Here is an 11,736-nt window from a genome sequence, read left to right as displayed (position 1 = left end):
TAGGCTCGCTGACAACTTAGGATAATAAATGTTTCGCTTTCAGACAGATATCTCAAACGTGAAATCGCACCCAGCTGCTTGTGTAAAGCAAACAAATAGCCCCCCCTGTTAGGAGTCCTCCACTTGTGGTTTGATGAATGAAACCAGACAAAGGTAAATGGTTATTTAACTCATTTCGTAGTAACACTTTGGTAACCGGAGTTTCCGAAATTACAGAGACACAAATGGAGCTTAAAGTGTACAACACATCTATCTCCTTTACCCAACGCAGCCAGGGTCCAATCTGACAGTGCGCTTAGTTTTCTCTTATTGCTGCTTTATGCTTTTCATTTTTTTTAAACTTTCATTTAATTAATACTAATGCTGTCATCACATCAGGACATAAGACATTTGGTGATAAACGGCTGATTGTAAATTAAAGAAAACATTGCTGTTGTTTGCCGCGTATTATTTTAGTAATTGAAGTGTTACGTAATATACTAAATTAAGCCTCTGTCAAAAATTGGTCCACTGCGTAAATACAAAATATCATTTTTCCAAGAGTCCTCATGTGTTTTGCTTCGCACTGCCTATACAGAAACGTTAATTGGGAACACATGCCACCATTTTATCTGTTTTTGAACTGTTGCTTTATATAGCCTGCAGTGTAACAATTGTATAACAGAATGCTCTCAGCAAGAGGATAAAAGATAGTCACTCTAGAGGGATTTTGAATACATTATGTGGAGACAACCAGCTGAAAGCTGCGTTTATTAACCCAGCAAACCGTTTAGACCAGAGCTACATAAAACAAAAGCATTCTGAACTGCTTTGATGACCACGGAGGAGCCACATTCGTTTTCTTTAAAAAATTAAAATAAAATGTAAAAATAAATCTCACGCACAGTCCGACATCCAGGAAATCCTCTGGATTATTCGGAAAACGCACAAACAAAGAAGCAAACAAATAAAATCACACACACACACACACACACACACACACACACACACACACACACACACACACACACACACACACACACACACACACACACACACACACCAAAAACCAAAATGGGCTAAATATTACTAGCGCGTCAGGGTATGTTTCTAAGGTTGCTGTTTTTTCTGGTTACATGTAGCTGTTTTTATTTTTCATGTATTTAATTGCCTTAAAAATCTCATTCTGTCTCCACCCTAAAATGAAAAGCCCCATCAGCTGATTTTTCTGCTATTTTCACCTGAACTAATACTCTAGAAGAATCACATTCACAACACGGAACCAGCATCCAAACTGAAGATCATTTATCTCTGTACAGTGTTTCAGGTAACAACACAGCGCATGGCCCAGTGACAGGTCGAGTTCGAGAAACAGACATGAGCCATAATACAAACAAAATATATTTTCTGCTGGAGAACAGCGGATAAATCCTAAATGAAAACCTTCCTAGAATTCCTACATTGGCAACAACTAATGAATACTCTAATACTGAAGCCTTTGAGCGAAGCAAGCAAGAAAAACCAAATAAACCACTGACACGAGCACCCCTCCCCCCCAGTCCTATAAGGTAGATAACATATGGCAATATCAAATCCAGGCATTTTAACGTGCTACATGCAGTTCAGCTCCTGTTCTACTGCCCCTCATCACTGCCAGTCAGCAGATGAAGATGTGGGCAATATGGCAGACGAGCAACACGTCTGATGATGAAGGGTGGTGGTGATGGTGGGCTGGTGGGGATAACAGGCAAATTTAATAATTGTCACACCAAAACCCCATTTTCTCCCTCATAACGCCTTCCAACTTATCACGTTTTATCACTCTGGGTGTTAGTGTAATGCGGTATTGCCAGTGTGGGTAGAGCCAGGTAAATAACCGGGCTTCCTTTGTCATTTGGGGAGGATATGGAGACAAAAAAGCGAGAGAGAACGCTTGTGAGAAACAGGCCAATGCAAGGACACCAACTGTAGGTAGCCCATCTAACACATTGAAGACTTATCGATGGACTCATTACACCCTGAGTGCATAAGGCAAACCAAGGCTACATCTCTTTGCGTCTTTCTAGTTTTGCTCACGGACGCACGCGTGCGCGCTCGCACACACACAGATATACACTTGACTTCCTCCTGACGCGTTTCTTCTCTCATTTGTCTAAGCACTGGCTCCAATAGTCTCTCTACCCCCCCTCTCTCTTTCTTTCTCTTCCTCCCTCCCTCCTTTCTCCTCTCTATTCCCATACAATGCATCACACTCGGTGTTCCTATCGACTGGCTTACATGCTGTAAAATACATTTTCCAGATTGATCACGCATATCACAGCAGCTTTGCAGCGGGGCCTAACCCTTTTGCCAAATGACGCCCACATCAATATTGAGGCAAGCACTATCAAGGCAGGGTTTTTAAGAACGGGGTAGAGGGGGAATATTGTTTGGTTTGTGGAGAATCACCTTGATTAAGCCACGGGAGGAAGGACAGAGGTGGCTCTGTGTGGTGCGCAGGCTTCCCTTGCTGTCTGGGAAAAATATTAAACATTAATGCGCTCACAGGCTAGCAGAGAGCTCACGGCTGTAGTTCCTCACGTTTAGTCTCCCTTCCGTTGCATCCGCACTGCCAGTTATGTCAGTGGGGTCTGTTAAAAATGTAAGGCATGCGTCCTTTTGTGTAATTACCACACTAAATTCGTGCATCATCTCGTTTTCACTGTCAGGCGAAATAGAGTAAAAGAAAAGTATTTTGTGTTTCTGACTCAGTAAATGAAGGGATTTCTTGCGGGTTTTTTTTTTCTCTTATAGAATCTAGGAGCGCACAGAGATAACATATTCCCTCAGATGGCATAAAATAACCCACAGCATCTTGACATTTGCTTGTAGGAAAACGCTTGAGAAGGAGACATCGTTGCCTATTTCTTTTTTAATAGTACAGTCACCATCACACAACTTCATCAACCGACCCTTCTGCAAAAAGCTGCATCATGGAGTAAGCAAATTGAAGGCAACAACCAATAAAATTCAAGAAACAATGAAAATTTTCAAGACGAAACAAACAAAATGTATTTGAAATGATATATTAAAAGTGCTTTTGATTTTCATGTCTCTCCTCTGTGACTGATGATCGACTCCACACGCACTTATGGTCCGGGTAAAGGCGCCCCAGACGTCCTGGAGTAAAAATGTCAGTAAAAATGTCCTGGAGGTCAGTTTGCTGCTGTTGCAGGTCCATCGTATCAATTGGGAAAAAGTTCAACCATCAGTGGTGATATTGTCATAGCGATTAGACTGTTTCTTATTTGTCTAAATTTCTTTATTTTTCTGTTTTTAAATTCTCACTTCAATTTTAATTCTTGGAGAACATAGCTTCGACAACATATATCGCACTCATTATAAGAAGCAAAAAGGTTATATCAAAAAATTATTAGTATAGAATCACAGAAACCCTGGTTTAGAACCAGAAATAATACAAAACAGAGAGGTACATAGACACAGGACAATTCTTATAATTGCTTGGAAACATTATTTTCCCGCTAAGTCTTGATTCTTTTTTCTTACTGCGCATATGATGTTTTTCATTTTATTTGTATTTTTTACAAAAAAGTAAAATAAAGACTAGTATTTTACAAAATGAAGAGTTTTGTTCTTGAAGATGAGAGTGGATTTACACAGGTGTAAAGTCCAGTTCCAATATTTTTCTGTACATAATGTATTCCATCACAGTCCCAGAAGACAGAAAAAAAGTAATGTCTTCCAAGTTTCTCAGAAAAGGTCCTATATATAGTCTTCTTGAAGGAGGATGGGGTGAGGGGTGCTGAATTTTGGTCCTTTTTTCCTCTCTTTTTTTCCACTTTCATATAAGGATCATTGGATGGACATGTAAGGCCAGTTGAAGCTGCTCCCGGATAATAGCATATCCCTGATGAGGGTTTCAATAGGAGTTTTACCTACCAAACGCACGAAGAACAGCTGCTCGATTACCGAAGAGGAGACGGTGCGCAGAGAGGGCAGCCGCAGCAGCAGCTTCCCAAAGCGGCTGGGTTGGTTCGGGTATTGGCTCCTCACGTACTCCTCCAGGGCGCACTGGGATTTCTCCTGTAGACTCTCGATGTGAGCAGCGTCCGACAGGCCGCAAGCGTCTGAGAAAGACACACAGACACACACACAGACGCACACAATACACTGTGGTTAGAGTCCTTATTTCTTTAGCCCTGGGCTACAAAACGTTGTGGAAAAAAGTGCCTGAATCTGACATCGAGGAACAAAGTCAAACAATAACTGAAAATCTATGATTAAAATTATATTCCAAACTATGTCAGGCCACCAAGCTTGGAGAGAAACACACAGGCGAAAGAAAGAGTGTTCTCAAACCCACGTAGGCCTACATTTTCTTTTACAAATTATTTTTAAAGGCGTACAACTCAATTTATATTGCCGATATATTCGCTGACATTTTCGCCACAGAGTACTGAACACAAAGGCACATGGTTACTTTGGGCTTTGGCAAGTGCACACCTTGCCATACCTAATTTGTGTCCCGCAATAGCGCTCTGGTTATCATTCAACACCCGCCATTATGTGTTATTGACAATGTGGAATGAACAAACATGCTGCCCAAACATGCTACATCACACTGAGCGAGTGGGACTGTTATAGCCCAGAGAACAAACAGGGGACTTGCTGCTGCAGTAGGGGATGCACAATTCGGAGGACGATATCGCTACCTTTCTTTGAACCAATCAACCGGAATATATTTCTAAATGTCATTAAAACTATTGCAGACATATAGAGTAAGAAGTGGCGGGCATCATGGCAAAAGACGAAGGGTAGGGTACAGGGCGAAAGGCCCCTGCTCTTAATGTCTGGGCTCTGGGGATTCAAGTATAAGGAAACATAAACGGCACTGATGAATCTGAAATTACACTAGATGTAATGTGACCTAATTACTCTGTAGTAAGCTGCTAAGTGATTTCGCCGCTCTTCTCTCCATAGACCACTCTTGGCCTGTTTTTCGATGGAGCCTATAGGACAGGGCCCTAAAAGCAATCAAATTTATTAGAGGAGGTGAAGTCAATAGTCACACAGAAGCGACATAAAATGTCAGAAAATGAGTCTGTGCACAACGGAGGCGAGACGTGTTAGGTGCTAACTGGTGGGATATGCAGCCACGCTTCAGTACAGACAAAGGCAAATAAGGCTTGAATCAGTCTTATTAGTGTCTTATACGTTTTAATCTCTTGTTAAAAAATCTGCTTTTCTCACAATCCGGGCATGCGTATTGCGCTGCTTATAAACGTCTGTAAACGCAAACAGCGTAACCGCTCTCATATATATCCCACATGAAGGTTGTCCTTAAAAGATCTCGTAGAAAGCCGTGCTTTTGTGGAAACTACTAAAGAATGAGAGCTTTAGTTTTAAGCACTATATATTTAGCGCTGGAAGAGACTTTTAAGCCTATTCTTAATTTCTCAGTGTTATAATTCACTATGGCCAGACACAATAACCTTATGAACCCGAGGCCAACGCTGAGATCTCGGGGTGATTTACTGTGACCCTTGTCCGGCCGGTCAAAGCACCATGTATGCAAATCCCCTTGGATTAACGCTGAGTGTCCCTTTTAAAATCTACAGCAATCAATGCGGCTGAAGTTAATTACATTAGGAAATATCTAGTAAAATCTAATGCTTGGCATGAATTTTGCAATGCGGCCATATAAGGTGTTCAAAGCATTGCGGAAAATATGTTTCATATGAACGTATGCGTGGAGAGAAAGCCGGTCAAAGACACCCCATAGCTCTCCATAAGGCCCTGTCTGCAGCACTGCACCCCATAACCTCAATAGAGTGGGACACAGGAAAAGATAGCTTCCAGATACACAAACGACTATTTCACTGAGTTAGCAAAGGCACACACACACACACCACAGTGTGCACATGTGGATAAGGAGTTAATGCAAGACAATGATCCTGAACTCTTACGGAATAGTTTAGCCTGACCACTATTATTTATGCATCAAATACTGACAAGTCGGGTGTTATTAAAAGCAAACAATCCACGCTGATCTTGGCAAAGTGCCACATGACTTTCTATAGCCGACACCAGTTGTAGCCTATCAAACTAACTAAATGATCTGTTAGAAAACATGGAGGATGTTAATGTGTGTATGGAGTTTCTCTGGGTAATCTGGGGTGAATTACTGAAACGCTGTGCAATAAAAGGATATAGTCAGCTATGTCACTGCACAAAGCTACATTACAGGATGTGTGGGCTAATATTGAGCAAAGCGAATCTAAAAGGCTGTCATATTACCTAAAACGGTAACAGAGACCAAATACGTATTGTTTGTCTTAAACATATATTTACTTCCCAGTGAGCCACCAAAAATTGGCGTATCAAATTAACCAAACTGTCAAAGCCCCAAACTGAAGTAGTTATTATGGCTTCTGAAACTAAAAATATAAACAATTACTAAGTTCCCCAAGTGTAGGAAAACCTATGTGGTAATGTTTTCACCAAAGAGGAAAAGTAAAAGTTGACGGCGGTTTCGTAGCTTGGAATACAAACTCTGTGCTCCTTTTGTTTAACTTTAGTGAGCACTGAACTTTTTGGGATAATTTAAATCCTCATAATACACACTGTGAGATATTTTAATATGATGTGCGAGAATTTTGTGATAACATAATAAAAAAAAATAATAGAAAGTAATATATGATAATAAAATAATAAAGTAATGTAATTAAATATAAAAGAACAGAATACAGCCATAATATAATTTAATATGGAAACAGTAAAGGTAATATACATGTGAAGTTGTAGCTCTCTCAGCGAAGATAATTTAATAATAAATAGGCCTAATTATCACTGAAACACACTGAAAGACAAGTGTAACCTCTTTCACATTAAAATGTTATGCCGCTTTCTAGGGATAATGAATGTGCCAATTATTTTAATATAAAGCCAAATCTGAAAAGCACAGTAAAACTGAATATTTTATTATGAGCATGCGTAATTATAGATAATATGTAACTTAAATACAGAATTTTGGGACGGGCCCAGCATGAGAAAATGAGGTCAAAACTTTGAGGTAAGTTCACAAAGTACTTTGAGGCCTGCAAGCGAGTTTAGACTTTCCTTTTTCCTTCCCATAATCAACAGACTCCCCTGACATAACAGGCCTACCGCCAGCAAGCCTACACAGCTAACTCCAAAATAGCATCCAAATTGTGCATCGAGCATAAATAAGGACCTTTATAACCTCGCCCCAGTCGGCCGTCAATTAAACAATGACCTACGCAAGTTTTTTTCTTTCTTTTTTTTTAAAGAGAAAAAAAAAGAAAAACTGATTACTTTTTCAAAGCTGTGCAATGAAACAAACTATTAATAACTAAGAAAATTAATAGATGAGCTCTAAGCAATCAACAAACAGTCTAAGCAGCAGGGCTACTCTGGGTCCTACAGAAGCGATCCACTGACACAGCCTACTAGTCAACTTTCATCAGCTTTTTTGTTCTCAATCTGCTAAGGATTATTTCCTGCAACCCCCCCACTCCAAGACATGTGTTTGCACACGAAAAGCAAGGATAAAAGCACGCACCGACACTCATAAGTGCATCAGCTGTCATATATCACCGGGTGATAGACTATTTAATCTTTACGCTCAATTATTTGACACCTGTTCCAAAATTTATGGAGGCGAACAATTTCAGTCTCGGCTCAGACATGCTCAGAAAACTTTAAACTCAACAATTATAAAATATTTACACATGAGAATGTTAATTATCTCCTTTTTAAAAAAGCACTGGGAGTGAGTGATGCACTTGAAAAACTTGATGCGCTTACTCAATCTGGATTTGTTTACACGTCTTATGCTGCGGCTACAGCTGACATGGAATTGCATGTAAGTGGATATGTAGCAAGCTGTTGACAAAATAGCTTTCATCGGCAACACAAACATCTCGTAATCTCAGATTTGTGACCAGCCTAAACCTGACAGCCATATTCTTGATGCCACAGCACTTCGCTTTAAGGAGCGTGCACCCACTGACATTACTGGAACTAGGCCTCATTTGATTTTAGGCATGTTTTTGTGTGACATGTGGGACACTCACCTGATGTAAAAAGCACGATGGCTTTGAGGCAGCTATACTCTGCCGAGTCTACGTGCAGGGTCTTAAGCTTCTCCACTTGCTCCTGGAAGATCCGGATGTGATCCATGAAAGCCACGACGCGGTCCGCGGACATCGGGGAGGCGTGGAGGCCCGCCGCGGCGAGCAGAGGGGCAACATGCAGAGGCATGGAACACTGGGCCGCGTTAAGCACAAACAACTCGCTCCACGTCAGCCTGAGAAGGGACACCTGGTCGGTGATCTGCAGGTCGGGAAAGAAAGGGATGTTTCTCGCCCACTCCACGGCGCTGAAGAGCAATCGAGCCGCCAGCTCGCAGATGTTCTCGATGCCCATGATATTGTTGGGCTGCATGCACTGGCTCCCGTACCGGGACGTCGGGTAAGGCTCGGCCCGCAGCAATAACGAGATGTATCCGGACAGATAGCAATGGCCATTCAGAGGGTCCCCGTTCGTCAGTGCGTACTGGCCTGGGTTCGGCTGGGTTGGAGGCATTCGTCCTCGCTGAACCGCTGACAAAAAGAAAGAAAAAAAGAGGAAATGTGCATCCAGAACTGATAAAGATTGTTCATGAGTAGTACAACCATGATGCAAGCTGCAGCTTGTGTGCTTCTTCTCAGTGAAAGAAAAAGAAAAAAGAAAAAAGGCATGCACTGAAATAAAAAATTCAGCACGCTTTTCAAAACATATTGACTACTGTGCCCTGATCGTAAGACTGTAATATTTCACAGAAAATTATTCTATCAGAACAGATATGCTATATCCCTCATTCCTCACACTCTATTTGTATTTAGGGATGCAAAGTATATAGGTTGAATGCAAATGAAAAATATATTCCCTTTTACACACAACACACACACACACACACACACACACACACACACACACACACACACACACACACACACACACACACACACACACACACACACATATATATTTCTTATCTAAAAGTAGATTTGACAATTTTACTCCCTTTGATGTTTTGAGGCATAATTGCATGGCACTTTAGCACTGTATTTACGTGGGGTCGTGTTTTGGAAAATAATTTTTAAAAGCGGCCAAACCTCTTCGAAATACGATTGATAATTACTGCTAAATGCAGGCACATTTGCACGTTTTGCCCACATCAAGCGCTCAGCTAGGATTAAAAGGAATCCGGCAATTGTTTAATATTAAAAAAATAAAAAATTAATGCAAGTCGGTGTGCATTATGCATGGGCTCGTACTGTGTACTGCAAATAATAGGCTTAAACGGAGGGATGTCTACATAAATTGGAATCAAACACCTGACATAGAGAGCAAAGTTATAAGGCCTGTAATGCACCAAGCTAAACAAGGAGCCAGGAACAACTTCAGCGACGTTATTTAGTGTGTTTGAGCTGTCTAGTCAGCATAAGGAGCCAGAGAGACGTGGGTTTGTAGTGTGTTCGCCTCACATTCACGGAAACTCGGGCTACAAATCCTACTGTACAATTATAAATTAGTAAGCTGCAGATACTTGATGGTAGGGACTATTAGCCTTGCACACTGTACACACACACAGACACACACATACACATACTGTACACACACACTGTACACACACACACACACACACACACGCACACATACAGAGACAAACATAACAGGCACACACACACATACACACACACAGAAATCGGTCCTCTGGTCTAAAAGCTATACATAAAATGGGCTTGCTCGACTTTACGCCTTTGCTCGCAAAGAGCTCAGTTTAGCCTGCAAAGAAAAACACAAAATAAAGAGGGTCAGCTGGACGAGTCGCTTTGTTCAGGCGACCTGCATTCACAAGCATAGCTGCTGTGGCTGCACTGGCCTTTTTTTTAACCCCTCTCTCAGACTAACCATTCATGCAAACATCCCTCTCAAACATGGATGGAGACTGCAGTATGCCCAGCCATATAGCCTGTGACCTTAATGCAACATGGCAGCTCTGTTATTCTGCTACTAGGATGATGCGTAATCATGAGTTGGCTTTAAAAAAAAATTATATATATATTCACCTTCCCGCCGCATGCCCACTTTTAAACACTTCTTCAGCCGACAGTATTGGCACTGATTTCGGTGGTGCTGGTCAATGGGACAGTTCCTATTGGCACGACATGAGTATGTTAAGTTCCTCCGTACACTCCTCTTGAAGAAACTTTTGCATCCCTCGCAGGTGAACTGGCCGTAGTGTTTGCCGCTCGATTTGTCTCCGCAAACCACACATTCAATATGCTGCTGACTCTGTCCAGAATTTTGACTCCCCTTGTCCCCGGCCGTTCCCGGCGTGGACGGGGGTCCCGGCTGGCTGGGGGTCTGCGGAGTGTGCGGCGCCGCCGACGCCGCCTGCTGCTGCTCCCTCGCCGGCTGCGCTGCTGGGTTGGGGCCGCTCGGAGGTCCGGCCACGTCTTCCTGCGGATCTCGCCAGACGCTAACTACCATTGCCATATCTCGGCCCCGGAAAGTGCTATAAAGCGAAATGATCGCCGATGTTTATGAAGCGTAGAGGAGAAAAATGAGATCTCAAAAGACGGGGCAGTGCAAAGTCAAATCGGAGCACGCAATCTCATATGGGGTGAGAAGGAGAGTACAACGCGATCAATACATTCAAAATTCAGGAGTGCGATTGAATAGGCACCCGATCAGGATATGCAAGTATCGGGAGGCCAGTTCCAAGGTAAATTGCAGTCAGCCATTCAGGAATCCCTAATCTTGTAGGAAAACCCGAGTCCAGACGTAACAAATTGCAGTTTGATATAAAATAGCCACAAAGGGAAGGCAGGAGCGATTCACATGGACGCAGGAACGAGTGGAGAAAAAAAAGAAGCTTTTTGCTGGAAAGACACGCGATCCAAAGTGCTGCGGAGATAAATTCCTTTTTCTTTTCTTCCCCGTGCTCCTTTACACTCCCGTCTTCGTCGTATAGGAGGGGAGGAAAAACTGAAGAGCTGGATTTTTACATCTATATTCTTAAATAAACCTCATCATCTCGCCAGGCAGCGAAAGAAAACCGTTTCGCCGAATGAAGTGCCCATGTATAGTTTCACCTCTCTCCAGCAGGAGGAATGGAGATACGAAGAGAAAAGATAAAAAAAGAAGAGGAAAAACACCAACAACTGATAGAATATGCAAGAAGAAGGAGAGACCCAAAAAATGAATGCGCTTAAACGGGAGGACCAGCAGAGCAATGTTTCCGAAACGGGGGATCTGCGCGAATGTCTGTATATAGTGAACTTTGACACTACTATTGAAACTGACACGTTTCTATGGAGATCGCTGCGCCTTATATGGTGCTCATGTCAAGGAGCCAAGAGAGGGGCTGCTGGAGACTGATAATCAAAGGCGACTGACTGGCCAGAGCCCTGCATAGAGGAGGAGGAGAGGAGGAGAAGGGGGGGAGAGGGAGAGAGAAAATGGGAGGCTAAGGTTATAGCCAAGCCCTCTCTTTCTCTCTATTGGTTAGAGTCCCTCTCCGTTCATTCACTGCAAAAAGTGTCCATCCAAATAAGTCACCGGGTCTCCTGTTCAAATGTTCCAATGTTATTTTTGTTTTCTGAAAATGCAGAAAAAGACAAATAACTGTAGTTTATAGAATCCCCCTTGTTTCCGATCGCATTTCGAGTCGTTTTTGGGTTATTT

The 11,736-nt window shown here is 42.2% G+C and overlaps 1 protein-coding gene across 2 annotated transcripts; it reads right to left on the bottom strand.

Moving 5' to 3' along the window:
• Window positions 1-1,269: 1,269 nt before the first annotated feature.
• nr2f1a (nuclear receptor subfamily 2, group F, member 1a) lies at window positions 1,270-11,434 on the bottom strand. 2 transcript variants are annotated; one of them, XM_031729727.2, is made up of 3 exons: window positions 10,116-11,434; window positions 8,076-8,600; window positions 1,270-4,106 (listed from the first exon to the last, which is right to left on the bottom strand). In XM_031729727.2, exons 1-3 carry the CDS (start codon window positions 10,543-10,545, stop codon window positions 3,832-3,834), a joined length of 1,230 nt encoding a protein of 409 aa, XP_031585587.1. In that variant the 5' UTR covers window positions 10,546-11,434; the 3' UTR covers window positions 1,270-3,831. The 2 variants fall into 2 exon arrangements, with proteins under 2 accessions (XP_031585587.1, XP_031585586.1); XM_031729726.2 differs by having other exon boundaries at window positions 8,076-8,603; window positions 10,116-11,433.
• Window positions 11,435-11,736: the final 302 nt, after the last annotated feature.

This window comes from Oreochromis aureus, linkage group 12 (assembly GCF_013358895.1).
Source record: "Oreochromis aureus strain Israel breed Guangdong linkage group 12, ZZ_aureus, whole genome shotgun sequence".
Classification (NCBI taxonomy): domain Eukaryota; kingdom Metazoa; phylum Chordata; class Actinopteri; order Cichliformes; family Cichlidae; genus Oreochromis; species Oreochromis aureus.
This window is presented reverse-complemented; position numbering and strand designations above follow the sequence as displayed.

Bases quoted from the DNA above. Each gene is read 5' to 3' on its own strand.
- nr2f1a (XM_031729726.2), bottom strand. From the start codon at position 10,545: ATGGCAATGGTAGTTAGCGTCTGGCGAGATCCGCAGGAAGACGTGGCC. The intron at 8,604-10,115 runs GTGAATATATAT...TCTTTTTGTCAG, and splicing joins AGTGGGCATGCGGCGGGAAG to CGGTTCAGCGAGGACGAATG. The intron at 4,107-8,075 runs GTGAGTGTCCCA...TGTCTTTCTCAG, and splicing joins CATCGTGCTTTTTACATCAG to ACGCTTGCGGCCTGTCGGAC.